The 19,574-nt window shown below is 40.6% G+C and overlaps 1 protein-coding gene across 7 annotated transcripts in view; it reads left to right on the forward strand.

Annotated features, from left to right (window-relative positions):
- The window catches only part of nf1a (neurofibromin 1a), a 393,989-nt gene that overhangs the window by 149,474 nt on the left and 224,941 nt on the right, over window positions 1-19,574 (forward strand). For 5 of the 7 annotated variants that reach the window (XM_039824923.1, XM_039824958.1, XM_039824907.1 and 2 more), the window contains exons 18-21: window positions 4,976-5,049; window positions 8,661-8,744; window positions 10,720-11,109; window positions 18,816-18,955. In XM_039824923.1, coding sequence (XP_039680857.1) covers window positions 4,976-5,049; window positions 8,661-8,744; window positions 10,720-11,109; window positions 18,816-18,955 — 688 coding nt within the window. The remainder of the gene's footprint in view (window positions 1-4,975; window positions 5,050-8,660; window positions 8,745-10,719; window positions 11,110-18,815; window positions 18,956-19,574) is intronic. The other 2 variants (XM_039824930.1, XM_039824915.1) reach the window with 1 other exon arrangement.

The following is a 19,574-nucleotide window of genomic DNA, read 5'->3' on the forward strand; positions in this document are numbered from 1 at the left end:
CCGCCTTCCGGTTGGGCGGAGCTAATGAAAGTAAATGGGAAATATGTCCGTAATGATTAGAACAATATGCATATTAGATTTGGTGAAGATTGGTGCAACTATGCTTAAGTTAAGGCTCTCCACGCATTAGGGGCGCTATGGAGCCCGCTTACAAGTATGGGCCAAATCGCTGTACAGTCTTGCAAAACTCCCATGTGTTTATGTGGGTACCAATTTTTGTGAGTTTTCGTATATATACATTGAGAAAGTTTACTATTCTGCACATGGCTGCAAACTTTTGACAGTTTTCGTGCATCCTAAAGTCCTCAAATAAGTGTTTGTAAAATGGAGATTTTTGCACAAAAACCAACATTTTGGATTTTTGAATTATGTCCCGATGGGGCCTTGCACTCGTGCTTGGGCCCCTTTCATAATTGGTAACCCATTTAAGGTAGAGTCTTGTGTGAGGTATCATTAAACTCAGCAGTTTCTTAATAATAATAAATTGAATTTGTATAGTGCTTTTCAAGGACTCAAACCATCACCAATCAAAAAGAAACTGCTGAGTTTAATGATACCTCACACAAGACTCTACCTTAAATGGGTCACCAGTTATGAAAGGGGCGTGGTTTAAGCATAGGGGGCAGGCCAAAGCATCAACAATGAAGAAGGAACTCTCTGCTGATTTCAGCGATACCTCACACAAGGTTCTACCTTAAATGGTTCAAATGTAATGAAAGGGTGCGTGGCTTAAGCATAGGGGGCTGGCCAAACATCACCAATATAGAAGGAACTCTCTGCTGAGTTCAATGACTCAATGACCTCACACAAGACTCTACCTTAAACGGTTCAAATGTTATGAAAGGAGCGCGGCCTGAGTAAGTGGGTGTGTTTAACGTATAAGGGGCGGCTCAGTATCACATGTCGACCTGTCATATAAGGCTGATTTCCTTTTGCCAGTGGGGGTTGCTATGACCAAAAGTCAATTTTGGCCTGTACATGTCCTCAGGCCTGGACCCTTGTCAATCATGAGAAATTTCGGCCAAATTGGACAATGTACACTAAAGTTACAACAACTTCTTCGTTCATCGATAAATGCTCCAAATGGCCACCACGCCATACCCACACCGTTGGACGAAAAGTTTTGCTTTTAATAATATTTTCATCATTAAGGTCTTAAGATGACACAGACTGGGTAGAAGGGGTAAGGGAGTGACTTCTGTGAGACCCATGGTGAAGAGTATAGAGCGGAATGGACTGAATACACCCCTTTTCCTCAGCCAGATGTGCCACTACAGAGTGGTAGAATTGTTGCATTCTGACATTTGTGCTCATGATGCCCATTCAAACATGTAGACTTTTTGTGATGATAACGCAAGAATTTCACAAGAATGTCAACAGGTGTGATAAGATGGTGTGTGAACACAAAAGACCTTTTGTTATAAGACAGCTGTAGTAACCCACTTTTCTATAAAATATTTTATTTATATCCAAGTAAAACACAACGCAGCAAACTTTATAGAGTGGAAAGATAAACGTAAGACCTGTTTACAAAAGTAGAAGGCATGCTAAACAGTGAAGTTAATACAATATTAAAAAGTGCAAGTGCAAGAATAACTTTACATGTGCATATGAACTTTTAGCAAGTGCACGTATGTGCATATGAACTATTTATAAGTGCATGTATATGTGCGGTGAAACTATTTACAAGTGCAGAAACCACACACACACATCTTTAAAAATAAGGGTTGATCACAGGTCCTCCTGCCTGGGTGTCAGCCTGTTGACGCTGCGCAGGAGACTCTCCATCCAGTGAGCCTAGAAGCAGCATCTCTTCCTCCCTTGCCACCAAAGCTGCACGCTCATCAGCCTCTGTTTTGGCTTGGTCTTTAAGAAATTGCACTATTTCACCATAGCGGGAATCACTGTCCCTCTGCGGCTCAGCATCTGACTCCAGCAGGTTTTCCACCGTTGAAAGGATACTGGAGTCAGGCCTCTTTCTCTTTGCTGGAAAAGACAGGGAGTGTGGAGGGAGATATTTAGTACATCAATTGCTAGGAGTACATGATATGTTAGTAGTTTGTTGTTGTGATTTAGTGTATTACACTTTTACATTATTATTGAGTAGATTACACATTTCTATATGCAGTGCAATAGGCCTATATTTCCATTACCTGGTGTAGGGCAACGGGGGATACTGGTGCCAACAGGAGCGACACAGAAACTCTGGTCGACGAAGCAAGCTATCAAACTATCGTTAGCAAGCCACCTATTATTAGCCTATATTATTCTGCGCATCTTTTACATTTCACAACCTATAAGGCACACTTTCTTTACATTCTGCTAAGTATAAAATTAGTACCAACCTTGAAGACTCTCATCCGATGGAGTGTTCTTGGAGCAGACGATCGTCTCCAAGAACCCGGTGGCAGAGTCCTTCGTGGCGGCGTTGCCAGAGTATGCTGGACAGTGGCCAAGAATACCAGAGTGGCATACCATTTGCTTGTTTTGCGATTTGCACCGCTCTGGTTGTTGTGGTCTTTTATCTTCTTGTAGTCTTGTTTCAGCTTCTTCACCTTCTTCACCTTCTCTCTGCACCGCTTGGCCGTGTGGTAAATCCCCATTTGCGCTAACTCACTGGAGATTTTCCCTCTGCACCTCCTCGGTGGTGTATGTGGCCAGCATCTCGTAGTAATTCACGTAGTCAAGTAAATCAAGTAATGTTTTGCTAACACAGACTGCATGGTTTTTACAGACAGTGCACTGCAAGTTCCCGGTTGACAGTGGGCGTGACTTATAAGTTGGACCAATCAATGTAGACCTAGGTCACTATGCGGAAAAGGGAAAGACTCTGCCCTGAAGTAGGAGCTAAAAGAGTTACAGGAACTGTGGTCAGAGGAACTTAATAATCCCCAAATTGGTCCAGTCGGAACACGAGAAACAAAGCGTTCTAGGAATGTTATGTTCTACGAACTGCATGGCCGTCAGAGTTTAGGATTAGTAACTGTGCCTCATACAAGGTTCATTTCTTGTCCTTTACAGCACAGGGTTTCACAATGAAATTTATGTTACACAAGAAGAAAAAATGTACTGCATTTCTCTAGAACATTTTTTAACTTTGCATCAGAAGGAATGTAAACAGCAGCAAAAAAAACAGTGGTGAATTCTCTGGGCAGCGTGAGAGAGTGCTAAAAAACAGAAGTCATGGACAGGACTAAAACATCTGGCTGTGGGTTCCAGGATCACGTCTGCATCTCATCTACTTCTGGAAAATGGTTTGTGGGTCATAAGTGAGCCTTAGAAGCAGTGTTGGGGAAGTTACTTTAAAAAAGTAGTGTTTGCTTGTTACTCGTTACTTCTTAAAAAAGTAATCCTTTACTAGTTACCCCCTATGGAAAGTAACTTTTTACTTTACTCGTTACTTTTACGTTACTTTTAAAAGCAGGTGTCACTGGCAGACACTGAAGTTAATAGATAGATTGGCTTTATGGTCAAAGATAGCTTTTGTATAAAAAGCTATCTTTGACCATAAAGCCAATCTATGGTTTATCAGTGAAGTGTCTGAACTAGGCTACATTGCAGATTCTCTACTCACAGAGTGACTGCTGATTCATTATGAACGAGTCCAGTGTGGGTTGAATGCACATCGGCAAGGTCATCTGCATTACACAGTGTTAATGTGTAATGTCCATATCTACTTGTAGTACTGGTCGCGCAGCCGCCATGGTCCGTGCATTGTCATAGACACATGCAGCCTATTTCTGGAAGTCCTTGCGTGTCCGTGCGACCGACACAAGTCCACAGTGGTCCGCTGCGTGTAGCTTTGTCTATGTATGAGCCCATCTCCATGGCATCCATCTGTGAGGTTGTCAGCTTTGTGTCTGCCTGGCATGATCTGTTTGTAGGATGGCCGATTTAACCGCCAGTCCCCAGCGATGTAGTGGCATGTGTCACATAGTTCTCCGCTCAGAGCGCCATCCAGTAAAAAGCCACAAAGCTAAAAACACTCTCAAAAATTGGCTAGCGTTGGCTGCAGCTTTGCTCCACTACTACCAGCCTCTGTCACGTACCTTGTGGAGCTTGTGAGCGTGCAGCTCAGAAGGCAGTGTCGCTGTCAAATCTGTCCCTGGGAAAAGTAACATTGCGCCGAATTGAAAAAGGAACTACGTTTTGTTACCAAATTTTCAGTAGTAACGCGTTACTTTACTTTTTCCCGAAAAAAGTAGTTGCGTTACTTTAACGCGTTACTTTGTACTTTTTACTTCTTTGTTACTTTTTATCAGACACTTCACTGATAAACCATAGATTGGCTTTATGTTCAAATATAGCTTTTGTATAATTAACTTCAGTCTCTGCCAGAGACACCTGCTTTTAAAAGTAACGCGTTACTTTGTAACGCGTTACACCCAACACTGCATAGAAGTACTTAAAACTATAGTAGATCATGCCTGATGCATATTGGTAACTATTTATTAACAGCCATTTTCGGTAACGTGTATATATATATATATATATAATAGCCCTTGCCGGAGACATTATATTTTTGGGTTGTACGTCCGTCGTCACAATTCTTGTGAATGCGATATCTCAGGAACGCCTGGAGGGAATATCTTTAAATTTGGCACAAACATCCACTTGGACTCAGGGGTGAACAGATTTGATTTTGGAAGTCAAAGGACAAGGTCATTGTGATCTCACATCTTACCTACTTTTGCCAAACAATACAGTCTTCGCTACATATGAGTCTGGAGAGATATGGATGTAAACTACAACTTGTGCAGGTGGCGGAGGCATACAACTGGAAAGCGGTAAGTCTACTTTCAAAAAAGATACCTTCTCAATGGAAGAGAAGCACAGATCAGGGAGCTTAGTGTTACTGACTTGCAATAATGCTGTTCCAAATGCCCAGAGGGATGTCATCTACCAAATTCAGATTCCAGACCGTGAATATTAGCTGATATAGTTTACATTAACAGTTTTGGTCTTGTTTCCACAGGCCGGTCCACCTTGCAGAAGAGGGTGATGGCCTTGCTAAGGAGGATAGAGCACCCTACACCAGGAAACATTGAGGTAACATTTCAGTTAGTTTAATTTAATTTTCACTTCAATTTATAATGACAATGCACATTAATCAACATTTCTGTAAATGTGTCAGTGTTAGCCTGCCAGCTAATTTTCAACTGTGGTCCTTTCTCGAGATGTATTGAGACCAGTGCACCATTAAACAGCAGGACATTAGTACGGAAGACAACAACAGACAGAAGACAACAAAATGCCATAAAGACAGCAACAGAAACAAAATAAGCATTCTCAAAAAGACAGGCAGAGCAACAGGGAGCAGCAAGATATTAGTACAGCAATACATCAACAGTATCCACATTCAGCACCCACATTTTACATGCTGAATGTATTCCTTAAGACATCTTAAGACATCTTCATCCATCATGTGAAATTTGGGGCAGATTGGACTATGTAAAGTCAAGTTACAACAGCTTCCTTTGTTATGGCAAAACATGCAAACACCGTTCCACAAAAATACCATTTTGCCATTTGACGTCGTGAAAGTCTTGACATGCTTCTGACCCAGTTAGAGACGGATCTGTTGAGTCCTCTTAAGAGGAGTTTTACAAAGTTCCATACCCGTAAATGGCGTAAAAAGGGTGTTATTACATCTTTGGTCTATGACATCATCAGCCGAGCTATCTGTGCGCCAAGTTGCGTGGGTTAAAAAGGTATGAAAAGGGCGCCAAATTCAGTCAAAGGCTAAAACTATAGTCACCATGCTATGCCCAAGCCTAAATGCAATAGTAGATCGAAATAATTCCTACTTTGAATACGCCTGTACAATTTTGTTTATGTTAATCCTAAAGTCCTCAAACATGTGTTCATAAAATTAAAATGAACGCACAAAATCCAAGATGGCTGATTTCAGGAGAAAACATTTAATAAAAATGTAATGTTTCTCAAGATGAAAGCAATGCTCCATCAAATTTCGTAAACATCAAAGGAATGTTTTCCAAACCCTTGCGTGCATTTGGGGGCACTATGGAGCATGCTGGCCACGACCGAACTTAGACATTGCAGAACATCCCAAGCCACTAAAAAAATGCACAGCATTAAAATAATATTAATCCTTCGTGCTCCGGCCCTAATAATAATAATAATAATAATAATTTCAAAAACAATAGATTCCTCGCACTTTCAGTGGGCCATAATAACCAATACAAAAACAATTAGGGCTGGGACAATTCATCGATTATGTCGACATCATCGACTACGTAAATGCGTCGACACAAATAATTTGCGTCGATGCGTCACTAAATAAAATAAATAAATAAATAAAACTTGCGTGCAAATTAATTAATGTAATGTGGAACTAATGTAATGTGGAACTACTGTTGGATACGCGGGTTCTAGGGGCACCTAAACTGTAGCCCCGCCTTAGCTCTGAATCTAGCCGAGCTCCTCCTACATGCAGTTTTCTGTCAGGTCGACCGTCGAGTGAGTCAGAGATAGCAGCACGAAAGGACGAGCATGGCGAGTGGTTGCGACCCGCAAGAGTATGGAGTAAATATTTATTCATAATTCAAATTGAAAGTCCAAAGAGAAATTCAAAGTCCAAAGAGAAAACAAAGCAAGATCAAATTAAAAATGTTGTTATTTTTTTTTTAATTTTCCATTTGGCTTTGGCTTTTGAATTTAATATTTGGCTTTTGAATTTCAATTTAACATTGGCTTTTAATTTTCATTTAATATTTGGCTTTTGAATTTCAATTTAACATTGGCTTTTAATTTTCATTTAATATTTGGCTTTTGAATTTTAATTTAACATTGGTTTTTAATTTTCATTTAATATTTGGCTTTTGAATTTCCATTTAACATTGCCTTTTCGTTTGGACTTGACACCTGTCAATGTAAATGAGGAGGCGTGGCCCAAAGGCTGGTGGGAGGGTCTGAAACGAAAGGGGTGCAGAGGCACCTTATGAACAGCAGGGGGAGCTGACTGCTGAGGAGCACACTGTTAAGCCTTGGCCAGGCTTGGCCTCTTATTTCACATGATAGAAAATGATGATGTAGGCTAAACACAAATGACATTTCATGCAACAACCGTGAAGTTTTCATGTAGTTACTATAATTGGGCCCGTGTTAGTGAGGACAAGATTAGGACTGGATTTAAAGCTGATTCTGGTTTCCAACTTCACCCCAGGTGTGCTTATTCATTATTTTACCTACTGTTAAAATAATAAAATACAGGTTACTCTTTTTGCACTTGCTCTGTTTACTTTAAGTTTTTATTTTTGTATTCATCCTGAAAGTGACTTTATTTTTTGGTTGGATTGAATGAGCCTACATCTGGCTCCAGGTTGCACTACAAATTCATTTTACTTGAACAGTGCAGTGTTAAACAATTTTTATAAATAGAGATTTGAACCTTATTGAAATTTGTTTTGTGTAAATTGTTAATAATTGAGCAATGGGAAAATAATTGCTAATTGAAAAATGTATCGTTAGATTAATCGAAAAATTAATCGTTAGATTAGTCAACTAATCAAAAAAATGATCGCTAGATTAATGGTTTAAAAGCCCTAAAAACAATAGGTTCCTAGCACTTTCAGTGCCAGAGACTGTTGGGCCCTGGCCAGTGTTTGAATTTTTCTGCTTAATAAAAGTGTTGAGTGGTGGAGGAGCCCTGCCATTTAGGTGTATTTAATTAAAGTAGAGTAGAGAGAATAATTATTTTCCAACTAAGGATGTCATATCTGTCAAGCATGTTGCAATCTTTAAGAGCCTGTTTGTACACAAAGATACTGGGCTTAAGATGTGTACCTTTTGCGTGCTGTAGTTGTTAGGCAGCTTCTTATGTACCTAAAATTAGCCAGATTCTATTTTGTTTATTTGCATTACATTTTCCACTTGATTTTGAAGGACAAGACAAGGTGCAGTCAAGGATACTACGGAGATATTTGACATGAGAGACAACTTGAATGAGCTCTCCAGATGCATTGACTTTGGGATCACAGTCGGATGGAAAGTGTCCCTTTGTAAAAAGAGTTAACGCAAAGTCATTTACGCAAGTTCTATTATGATGACTGGCATGGACTGAAGTGTACCACATTATAAACGTCTAGCTCCAAGCTGGCAACATATGATCACATAAGGACGATGATCTCTGCGCTGGCTGTGCCATTGTTTTACTTTGGGGAGAACGGTGGGGACAACTAAGAGGAAGCGCCGCCCTAAGCGTGGTGCTCTGCTCGAAATTGCCACCACAAGTTAAATTATTTCAACTTTGACCTTGTAGCTGACCTTTCAAAGCGCAACCAATGAGATAACAACTGTATTTGAGGTAGCCACAAGCAATGAGGACGTATACCTGCACTGCGCTTTGCCTCTGAAGCGTCCGCACTATGTTCTGCACCCTACCTCGCGGTTTCACCGCTGATCATGTGTAGGCGGGTTTACATTTAAAGCACAGCTATGTGCACCCCTCGCCACGCTGGATTAATCGCCAATTAGTGAATAAATATTTTAATCAGTTGACTGCCGTAATTCAAATTCAAACCCATATACTTCCAAAAGTATGATGTCAGGTAATCATTATTCATTGCTCAGTTTTCTGTCACCTCTGTTTTTGCCATATTGTTAATGTCTAGTTGATTGTCCGTTGTTTCCACCTTCAGGCTTGGGAGGACACATATGCTAAATGGGACCAGGTCACCAAACAGATTCTCAACTTCCCCAAAAACAAAGCAGATGATGGGCAGGTAAGCTTGTTACAAATGGGATCTCTCTGTGTACCTTTGAGTGATGGAGTAATGATTAAATGTGAAATCTTAAAGTCATGGATTTGATTTAGGTGAAGCTTGGAGGAATGTTGAATTTGTGCTCTGTGTTTAAATTAGGGCTGGGCAACGATTAAAAGTTTTAATCTCGATTAATCACATGATTTCCCTGATTAATCACAATTAATCACATTGTTATACGCAAAATCCAATAATGAATTGATAAGTAGCGTATAGCGCAATTTTATTTTAAATGTTCTGCCATATGAACCAAAGTGCCATAACATTTGTTCTGCAAACACTTAACATCAGCATTTTGTTTATACAGTAGCAGATAAATAAAATATTTAGTGTAAATCTCAACTTAAACAATGTAATCAAAGCAAATACAAAATTAAAGCTTATTGCCACTGCCAGGGAATTCATGTTATCCTGTTTGTTATATATATAAATATAATAAATATATAAATATATATATGCCCGAAAAAAATCCTGAGCCACTCTCCTAACTTAAAACCGTAGCTCCAAGGTAATTATGGTTACCCAGTGATGTCCAGTAGTCCCCAGTGAGAGTAACAGTGGGTGCACATTATAAAGTTGTCGCTTTTGCAGTCCTCTCCTTTTCATACAACTCGTGTATTCTGCTTGTGATGGTGCGAGAGAATCTCATACCTGCCGTCATTTGTTGCGATTCTCAGAATGTGTCTCAGACCGACGTCCTCCACAACACCAATCGGCCTGCAGTCTGTAGCTATCTACTTCACTATGGCATTTGTTAGCCTTTGTTTATCTATACTTCTCCCACACGCTGCATAATGTAGCAAAGTCCGAAGCCTCGCGCCACTGTTTGTTTCGTTGAATGATTTGCTGGTATCAACTGTGTGTATTTCATTTAGGTGATATTTCAGACTGGAAGTACTCCGGTGATAAGAAAATTTGACTTTGCAGTGGTTACAAATAACTGAGAGTTGAGTTCTGTCGACTGCGCCGTCTGGAAGAACTTTTAAAAATTTTTAAAGTTCTGTACCCTTCTCCATGTTTGTTTATCCGCCAATTCTTTTCTTTTCTGGTTCCTGTAAGCGTGGCAGCAGTCAGCACAGACTTTTACAAAATAAAAGCCTGTGAGCAACAGACTTTTACAATAATAAAAGAAATAATAAAAACTGCGTTAATGCGCGATAAAATAATTGTCGGCGTTAATTAATTAATTAATGAGTTAACGCGATAATAGGGGAAGTGGACTCTTTACGTTATTTAAAGTTACATCTGCAATGCTTGCTGCTCAAATTCAAGTTGATGGACAATGTTTAGATATAAAAATGTTGTTATTCAGATGCTAGCCGTCATTAATGCAAACACTTGAGATGTTGTATTGGCAACCCAATGAAGTGTCGCCTCTTATTATTATAACCTGTTTGAGGCAACGTTAGCCTACCGTTAGCTAGTAACTAGCTTAAACTAGGGTTATTATAGTAAACAGAAAATGAAAATAAGCAATGAAACTAAATAAAAACTAAAACCTTTGAGAAAAGCTAAACTTAAACTATATTGCCAGGTTATAGAACTTTCAGTTTGAGTCTTCGGCTATAATATATTACTACCTAAAAAAGGTGACAGCATAAATTTCTGTCAACTCCTGTGACATTGAACCACAGAAATTGAAAGGAGATGGCCGTTTGCCACAATTGCTTCACATCGGACACTAAAGTATACGTAGCTTCATACTTCTGAGACATTATACCTTGCCGAGAGTCCTGCATCGGGTCGGTGACAAGCCAGGTTTAAAGTTGTCTCAAGTTCCTAAAAGACTCCCACATTTTTAATTGATCTTTAGGTGGGATTAAATTGTGTACCTATGAATTGTGGACATAGAGAAACTGTAGAATAATACATTCACAGATGTAGCCTCTCTGGTGTTGTGCTCCTGCAGTTCAGTGTCTCTGTGTCCCCCCCACAGCAGGAGTGGATCAACATGACAGGCTTCCTGTGTGCTCTGGGTGGTGTTTGTCTCCAGCAGCGCAGCACCCCCTGCTTAGCGACCTACAGCCCACCTATGGGCCCCATGAGCGAGCGCAAACACTCCATGATCTCCATGGGCCCCTGTGATGTGTCCAACCCTGTGGCCTCAGCATCCTCCTGCTCCTCATCAGCCTCCAGCGAGACACCCGTCAGCCGCTTCCTGGACCGGCTGCTGGCCCTGCTGGTGTGTGGTCACGACAGGGTCGGCCTCCATGTTCGCACAAATGTGAAAGACCTGCTGGGGCTGGAGCTCAGCCCCGCCCTATACCCAATGCTCTTTAACAAGCTGAGGAACAGCATTGGCAAGTTCTTTGACACCCAGGGACCGGTGAGTGAAACTATGGTAGTGCTTGTAATAATATAACAATACTTCAAATGGTAACTCTTTATTTGAGAAATGTGCATAAACATGAAGGGCTGTTATTTTTTTGTGAACAACAAAGTACAGCATTCAGACAACAGTACAGGCATATTGCAACCATATATGTCATCTTTAGTGGGGAGGTATCATTCAAGAGTAGCACAGTGGGAGAACATGGTACAGTGACATCCAGTGCATTAGATAAAGTAGCACAGACCTCACCCCAAAAAAGCCTCACGTCCTTGCATTCCCAATAGATAAGCATGTATGAGCCTATAAGTCCATCTGAGCACAGGGTGCATATTGGAGATGTTAAACGTTTCATGAGAAAGTTTCTCCTAGGAGTGAGGTAGGTCCTGTGGATATAATTGAAATGGATCTCTTGATGGTCTGGGTTTTTAGAAGCAAAGACAGTCGAGGAAAAAATCTTTTCCCAGTCCAATGAATCACCTCCGATGTAGTCTTCCAGATCGCTAGACCATACGTGTAAGATAGAGAGGGTTTTATAAGAGGCATCCCGGATAAGTGAATATATTCGGGAGACCAAACCTCTTTCTCGGCCTCTGTTGTACAGAATGGAGTGCAAATGGTGGGTTGTAAGAGGAGAACTCCATGGTACTCCATATGCTTTCATAGATGATCGTAGTTGAAAGTACAAAAATAAAGATGTTCCAGGCAATTGGTAAGACAGTCTCAGATCAGTAAAGTCACGAAGCCCGTTCTCGTTATATACATCAGCTAAAACATATATACCTCTAGAGCTCCATTCTGGGGATGAGAATGAGACCCCCCCCAGTGAGTAGGGAATAGTTGTTGAAGAGTGGACTATTCAGGTGCCATTTACATGTACTCTTAGATTCCTTCTCAGCAATAACCCATGTTGATAAGAGGAAACTCATTATGGGACCAAGACGCAGCTTAGCTCGTTTCCAAAGGGACAGCGGAGTAAATCAGATCCTCCGGTCTGTGTGGGGATGCTCAATTTTATTATAGATGCCCTGAAAATATAGCTAAATATTAGCTAATGAAGGAAAAATGTCCACCCCCAAGTATTTAAATTGTTTGACCACTGGGATGTTGTGAGGTTCAATTTAGAGTTTAAAGGGAGAAGCGCCGATTTGGTCCAATTGATTTTTTATAACCAGATAGATATATAGATATCCAAAATATGCCGTAATGCTATGGCTGCTCTATCAAAATATAATAATATATCATCAGCATACAGCGATATGGAGTGTGTGGTGTTGTTAAAAGGTATGGGGGAAATAATCGGGTGTTGACGAATTTTCTGTGCGAGGGGCTCTAATGACAAAATAAAAAGAAAAGGGCTTAACGGGCATCCCTGTCGGCAAGAGCGTGATAAATTTTACTTGTTTATGATGCCGTTCGTGTTTATCATTGCAGATGCGTTATTGTATAGTAGTTTAGTTAAATTAATAAAAGTTGAACCCAATTTAAAGCGCTGTAGAACCATCCACAGGTATTTCCATTCTAGCCTATCAAAGGCAGGACTTAAAGTATTCCTGCACCGTGTCGGATCTCCGGCGTGCGGCCGTGAGGAAAAAAAAAAGAAAAAAAATGCATGCGGTTTTAATATTTTCGTGTCAGTTGATTTCACATACCAATCATATAAGAGGAACGCAGCTCTAACGCAGGGTTGAAAGTAATCGGGCCTGGTGCCGGATTTCTGGCATATGAATATTTTTGAAAAATAAATAAATTAAAAAGTCCACATGGGATTTGTTTTTGATGCGCTGGGTTTAACCAATCATCGAACTTCCACCTACCAATGAAACGAGTTCTAGCCAAACCGATACAAAATAGGGCGGGTCTTTGCCGAAAAGCAAGACTGCGGTGTGGTAACGCGGGTTAAAAAATGGATGCAAAGTTTGTCAAACTTGGAGCATACAGCTTTAGATAAGAAAGGAGTTAAAAACAAATGGTGCTGGGCATGAATAGAGGACAAGAGGAAAAGGGTGGAGACGGGAAGTCGTTTAGCACTTGGTGCCTCAAATTGCGCATGTCCAAGAAAGATGCTGTACAGAGCAGCGGTAAGAAAGTGCTTGCTAGTCATTAGATGCTAGTCCCAAAGCTTCGGTCCGTGCACTCTGTCATACGAGTACGTTACCGGCAACGACGGCTACCGTTGCGACTGCGACTGTTCCTTTACTGACCGACCGTGATACCAACAATACGTGTGTGCATGTTCACTGTAGCTATCTGAAGCCCAAACTGCCTTGACAAAGCTGTCTGTTTGGAATCAGCATGGCAGGTATTTAAATAATGGCCTTGTCCCAGAGTTTAGACGTCTAGCTATATGAAAAGATAAACAATGCGACGTTTTTAATAAATGTAAATAAACCAACATGGACAAAATCATAAATGTACTAGCTAATTCAGTTTTTTGATGAGAACCTGGCCAAAGTAGTAAAGTTTAGTTTTCACAATGATTCATTGTAGGATTATGATATTATTGCGATATGTAAATCCACATTGACTCTTAATTTAACATATGGTTGGAAGAAGTAAAAATGTATCCAAAACTTTTTAGTTTAAAAAAATTATGACTTTTATTATTGTGTAATGTCAGAAGGACTTAAACTGTTTTGCCAGTCAAATTAACTTTAATGAGTGCATATTGAAATATTACACTGTTGGCAAAAAATGCATCTCAAAATGCATCAGATTGATGCTTTAAAATATGGAATATTTAAAATTTTCTTACCCCCTAGAGGGGTAATATCCATCTCACCTTTTTCATCCTTGACCCATTTTCATGCCTGAGTTATTTAAACATAACAGCCTTGTCCCAGAGTTTATGAAAAGCTAAATGCAAAGTTGTGATTGTGATGTAAGGACTTTTACCCCCCCCCCACCCCCCCTCCCCTCCAAAAAAGTTTCAGGCTCCGGATTTTTTTTTACTTTAAGCCCTGATTTATGTCATTAAAAAAGGTGTAGTATAGTCATTATTACAGACAAGGCTGGGTAAAGTTTTGTGTTCCTGCATATACATTATAGTCACAAATGTGGAGATCCAAATATTCAACCCCATGTCGCCAAAAAAAAAAAGAAAAGAAAGAAGGAAAAGAAGAAGGAAATATACGAACTCTCATCGAACATTATAACATATAACAAGGTGGCAGTAGCCACAAACAAAACACACACTATTTGGGCACCTGAACTGAGAAAGCCGGCTATCACACCATTCCAAATCCCACCCCTTGAACATTATTCTGTATAACCAGTCAAGTGTAATAAAAAGAAAAACAGCAGAGATCGGCCACAGTACAAAATGAGAATTATCCATCAAAGTTAGTTATTGAGATTATTTACCAAAAAAAAAAAAAGATATGAAACTCAACTACATATCTGTAATTATTAATCCATATCAGAGCCTCTTGGAAGTTTAATCACGTAAAGCAAGTTTTATAATGAACAAACAAAAAACAGCATCCCTCATTTTGTCAGGTATCTTATAGAGTTACAGTTACCTTAAGTATGCACTGAGGTGTGTTATGGCTGTACGGGATAATACTTTACTTATCTAGAGATCCCATGTTAGTAGTTCTGAATACCAGGTTTGCGCGCCAAGGAAGTCCTCAACCTCTGCCTGGGTCTAAAAGAGGTGCACTTCTGACCCGCGGAACAGCTTTAGTTTAGCCGGTAAATCAGGAACGGAATGAAACAGTTTCCTTGCTGTCTCCATCGCTTGGGAAAATGAGCGGTGCCGTTTGATGGTGTAGTTACTGTAGTCGGATCTCTTTGCCGCTGACTTCTATCCGAGAGCCTCTGGCTGCCTTCAAGATGCAGTGCGGTCCCGGTGTGTGTAACGTAGCATCTTGCAGATCAGGGTGCGGGATCCAGTGTTGCGCTCTGGACCTATACGATGAGCCCGCATCACCTCCATCTTCCCACCGTTGAGAGCAGGGAACCATTTAGTGAGCGAAGATGAAACAAAGTCTGCTGCATCGCCGTTTTCAAACTTTTCTGGCAGGTTGATAATGCGAATATTATCCCTATGGGACCTGTCCTCTAGCTCTGCGATGTTTGCTTCGAGTTTGCATCATTTTGTTTGGAAAGACTGCTCGGATTTAGCCAGCTGAGTGGAGAGCCCTTTGTGGTCCATTTTCAGCTTCTTAATTTCATTTGAGTTCGTCGTTACCTCTGTTTTTATGTTGTCCAGCCGTTCTTCAAACTTCGCAAATTGTTTCTCAATAAAGCTTTGCTGCTCTTTCATCGCGGTAGCTAGCATGGATGATACAACTAGCTTTAATGACTCAAGCTTTTCGTCGTCTTTCAGAGGGTCAAACCCTGTTTTGCTTCTCAAACCTTCAGCCATCGTATACACAGGGCTTACGGAGACTCGGGGCAAAGAGTTGTTAAGTTAACAATGTGAGGTGGATGGATAATATGTAAGTTGGGGGGAGAGGGCAAGAGCAACCGCGTTATGCAGCCATCTTGTCTGCAGGTCACATGCAACCGTTCAACATGAAGGGCTCTTTATAGATGTTTGTTGTCATTAAGTGTAATTTGGTAAATTACTTGAAATGCAAAGTTGGCATCGTTTGTGTTATGACAAATAAAAAATGAACCAAAACAGCAAAGTCTGTGTTATGACAATTTGACATTAAACTAGACAACTTGAGTGCCAGGAGCCAAACCCGGAAAGAAAACCACCTCTGGGTACTGTATTCCCTGTCATCAAACTGGCCTCCTCTGTTTTGGAGGCTGTGTTTGGTCCTTTCCGACTTCAGAGTGCTATTTGATTGGGTTTTCTGTAAAAACAGGAAGCTAGGGAGGGACTTGTCGTGTCGTGGATATTGATTGGCATTTATAATAGCCAATAGCAATGAATGTGTTATTTTCAACCGCCATCATGCTAGCATTTTAGTTCTCTCAGGGGGAACTGGGAGCTCCTAGTGAACAGGGTTGGAGTTGCCGGACCGGGACCAAACGCAGCCTCCAAGAATGACAGAGGAGGCCAAACATGACTAAGGCTATGTTCACACTGCAAGTCTTAATGCTTAATTCAGATTTTTTGCTCAGATCCAATTTTTTGTTTGGCTGTTCGCATTACCTTTTAAAATGTGGCCTATATCAGATTCCAGTGTGAACTGTTTGCAGTTTCGAACTGACCCGCATGCGCAAAAGAACAATAACAATGACATCAGACACAGCACACTGTTGCACTAAAGTTGGGGAGGTTATGGAGGAAGTAAGCATTTTTGCTTTTATTTCAAAATGTTTGTGTTATGGTATCCATAACAATTAATGAGCAGGTGCTGAGGAGGAGGAGGAGGAGGAGAAGAATGAAGAGAAAGAGAGCCAAATTGGCTATTTTGATCTTGAATCTGAAATCCCGGAATGCTGTGTGGACTAGCCAGACGCTCTTTTGCGCATTGTGGAGGAAGGTCTTGCAAAGCAAGACTAGCTCTTAGCAAACCGGGGCTGAGTCAGCTAATAGAACAGCTGTACAGCAAACCTAACTAACTTGCTAACGACAGCTAACTACAGTTAGCAGCAGTTAGCGGTTACTTTAGCAACAAATAAAGCTATCTGTCCAAAACTCCGTAAATCACCCCTGCACTGTATTCCCTGTCGTCAAACTGGTCTTATAACATGTATGAGATCTTAATGAAAAGTCAAAATCATTTCACTTTACTTGCGGTCAAGGGAATTATTCATGACACAATTATAATGGTCTCATGAGTCATTACAGCCAGTGTCAAAACCAACCATTTGACAGTTTAATGTTATGTTAACACATATAGCTAAATAGTTCCTTTCTTCTATTATTCAGTCCCTCCAGAATTTCGCGATGTCACGATCGCGCCAATTCATGCAAATCCAACCAATCACCGCGAATTTGGTGCGACTCGCAATTTTGACCAATCACTGCAACTTTTCCGCAAATGCGACCAAAAACCTGAAGTTTCCCGGGACTTCAACCAATCACAGCAGTCCCACGTGCACTCTGAGAGCCAATGACCAAGCGGGAGTGAGAACAGATTGATAATTTTCTTGTTTGTGATATGAAGACGAGACTTGAACATTTCACATTTACCAACAAAATGTACAGCGAAAGACCGTTTCAGACCGTCCTGCCAACCTGTATACATTTTAACATCAATGTAGACTGTAACAATTTAAAAGTCGCTGAAGTTGCTGTCGTTTCAATCCTGGCTGTCGGCTCTCTGCAGCGGGTGGGGCTGCTGCTCCGTTCCCCCCGCGACTGACGCTTGTACACACACACACACACAAGCACACAAACGCACACACACAGATACACACACACAAACAACACACACGGTGGATGCAGGAAAAACCGGAGATGAGACAACACGATGACCTAAATTGAGGACAGCTGCGCTCGTTATTGTAAGTGCAATGATAAGTTAAATACAGTACTTCATCAAACCGTATGAATGTGTGTCCCAGGCCAGGTTAGGAAATGAACTAACAATGTAAAGATCAACCAGCCACTGACACAATCAAATTTGATTCATTCAATAAATTATTATTTTTTGTCTTAAAGGTGCCCTGCCACACGTATTTCATTACTTTGTGGTAATGTCTGAAATTCTACCATGGACTCTGTAACATTTTTTGTGCAAAAAATCTCGTTTACCTTGTTTCAAGCCATTCTAGCGTGGTATAGAAAGCCTACAGGAAGACTCAACTTGATTTCTTCCAGTTCTCATTAATATTCAGCTGACAAAGGAGGTAGCGGTTTATTTTCACATTCACAACATAACACAAACACATATGGACCTAACATTTCAAAAAATGCAAGTAAAACCGGTTTTGTATGGCAGGGCACCTTTAAATCCACCAGCCATTTTCATATTATACCAACATTTGCAGCATCCTGAGCCTTTTTGTTAAGGTTACTCGGAAATCTCAGACCAGAGTAGTTTCATTCTTCCCAAAACAATTTTCCTTTTTATTTTTAAAGAACTATAAAAAAAAAATCTCAATTTTCACTGTATCCTGCAACTTCATTGCAACAAACATACAAAAGACATCGCAACTTTTATCGAAATTATTTACAAAAGCTCCCGCGAAATTAGGTAACAAGCTCAAAAAAGGGAGTGAAATCCTGGAGGGACTGATCATTCCTGCTATGAAATATTTATGATAGGTTATGTTGTCTAGTTTAATGTCAAGTTGTCATAACACAAACATCTCAAACAATGTCAACTTTGCATTAAAAGTGTCAATTTACCTAATGACATTTAAAGACAACAGTCATAAAGACTCTTTCATGTGAATGACCACTGTCATGTCAGTCTTATGCACATGCCTCACAGTTTGGCTTTTACTAGATTAGTAAAAAAAGAAATGTAATTGATGACTGTTGTACATTTAAGACATTGTTGGTGTGCAAATATTAACCTCATCCCAAATCTGTCTGTATTGATACATTGTTGGAGCAATAAAAAAAATAGTAATCCATGTATGAATTAGGCTTTCTAAGACTGTTATGAATCTGTGGTTTCTTGGGCCATATTTGGCATCTTCCCCTCATCATTTCATGGCTTGCATATTCAGCTTTCCAAATCTGCACAATTTCTTATTCTTTCCATGGTCAGTTTTTTGTATTAGTTTGATATAGCTTAAAATCCCAGTTATGTTTCGATCTGAAATGTACTCATTGTTTCTCCTCTTTGCAGGTTCCTATTAATGACAATAACACCCAGTTTGTGGAGCAGACCATAGCCATCATGAAGAATCTGTTAGATAACCACACAGAGGGCAGCTCTGAGCACCTGGGACAGGCCAGCATTGAGACCATGATGCTCAACTTGGTCAGGTCAGTACTTCCTGGTAGTATTTGGTTGGACTGCGGCAAAGCGGGGGGCTAGCCTGTCTGAGCAAGTCTGTCACTGAGTGAGTCACTGAGTGAGTGATGAAGGTACACCAATGGTCTTGAGTTTACTTTTAATATTATCAAACAAACAGAAAATGTTCTCCCGGGGCGACCTCTAGCTCACCCAGTAAGAGCGTGCGCCCCATGTGGGCTGATGCCTTTGCAGCGGCCCTGGTTTGGGTCCAGCCTGCTGCTCTTTGCTGCGTGTCATCCCCCGTCTCTCTACCACCTTTCGTGTCTATCCACTGTCTCCACTCTGAAAGAAAGGGAAAGAAGCCCCCCCCCCAAAAAAAAAGAAAAGAAAATGTTATCCCTTCCTCCTAAAATAAATGCAATGAAGAATAAATGGCACATGTATAGCTTTTTTCTAGTCTTAACGACTACTCAAAGTAGTTTACACACACACTACAGGCACCATTTACACACACATGCCTACCTTGGTGGCAGAGGCTGCCATCAGATAAACATTCATCCATATTCAGCATCGGGAGCAATTCAAGATTCTGTGTCTTGCCCATGGACACGTAGAATCCAAGGATCGAACCAGCGACCTTCCGATTGG

Source organism: Perca fluviatilis, chromosome 2 (genome assembly GCF_010015445.1).
Source record: "Perca fluviatilis chromosome 2, GENO_Pfluv_1.0, whole genome shotgun sequence".
Classification (NCBI taxonomy): domain Eukaryota; kingdom Metazoa; phylum Chordata; class Actinopteri; order Perciformes; family Percidae; genus Perca; species Perca fluviatilis.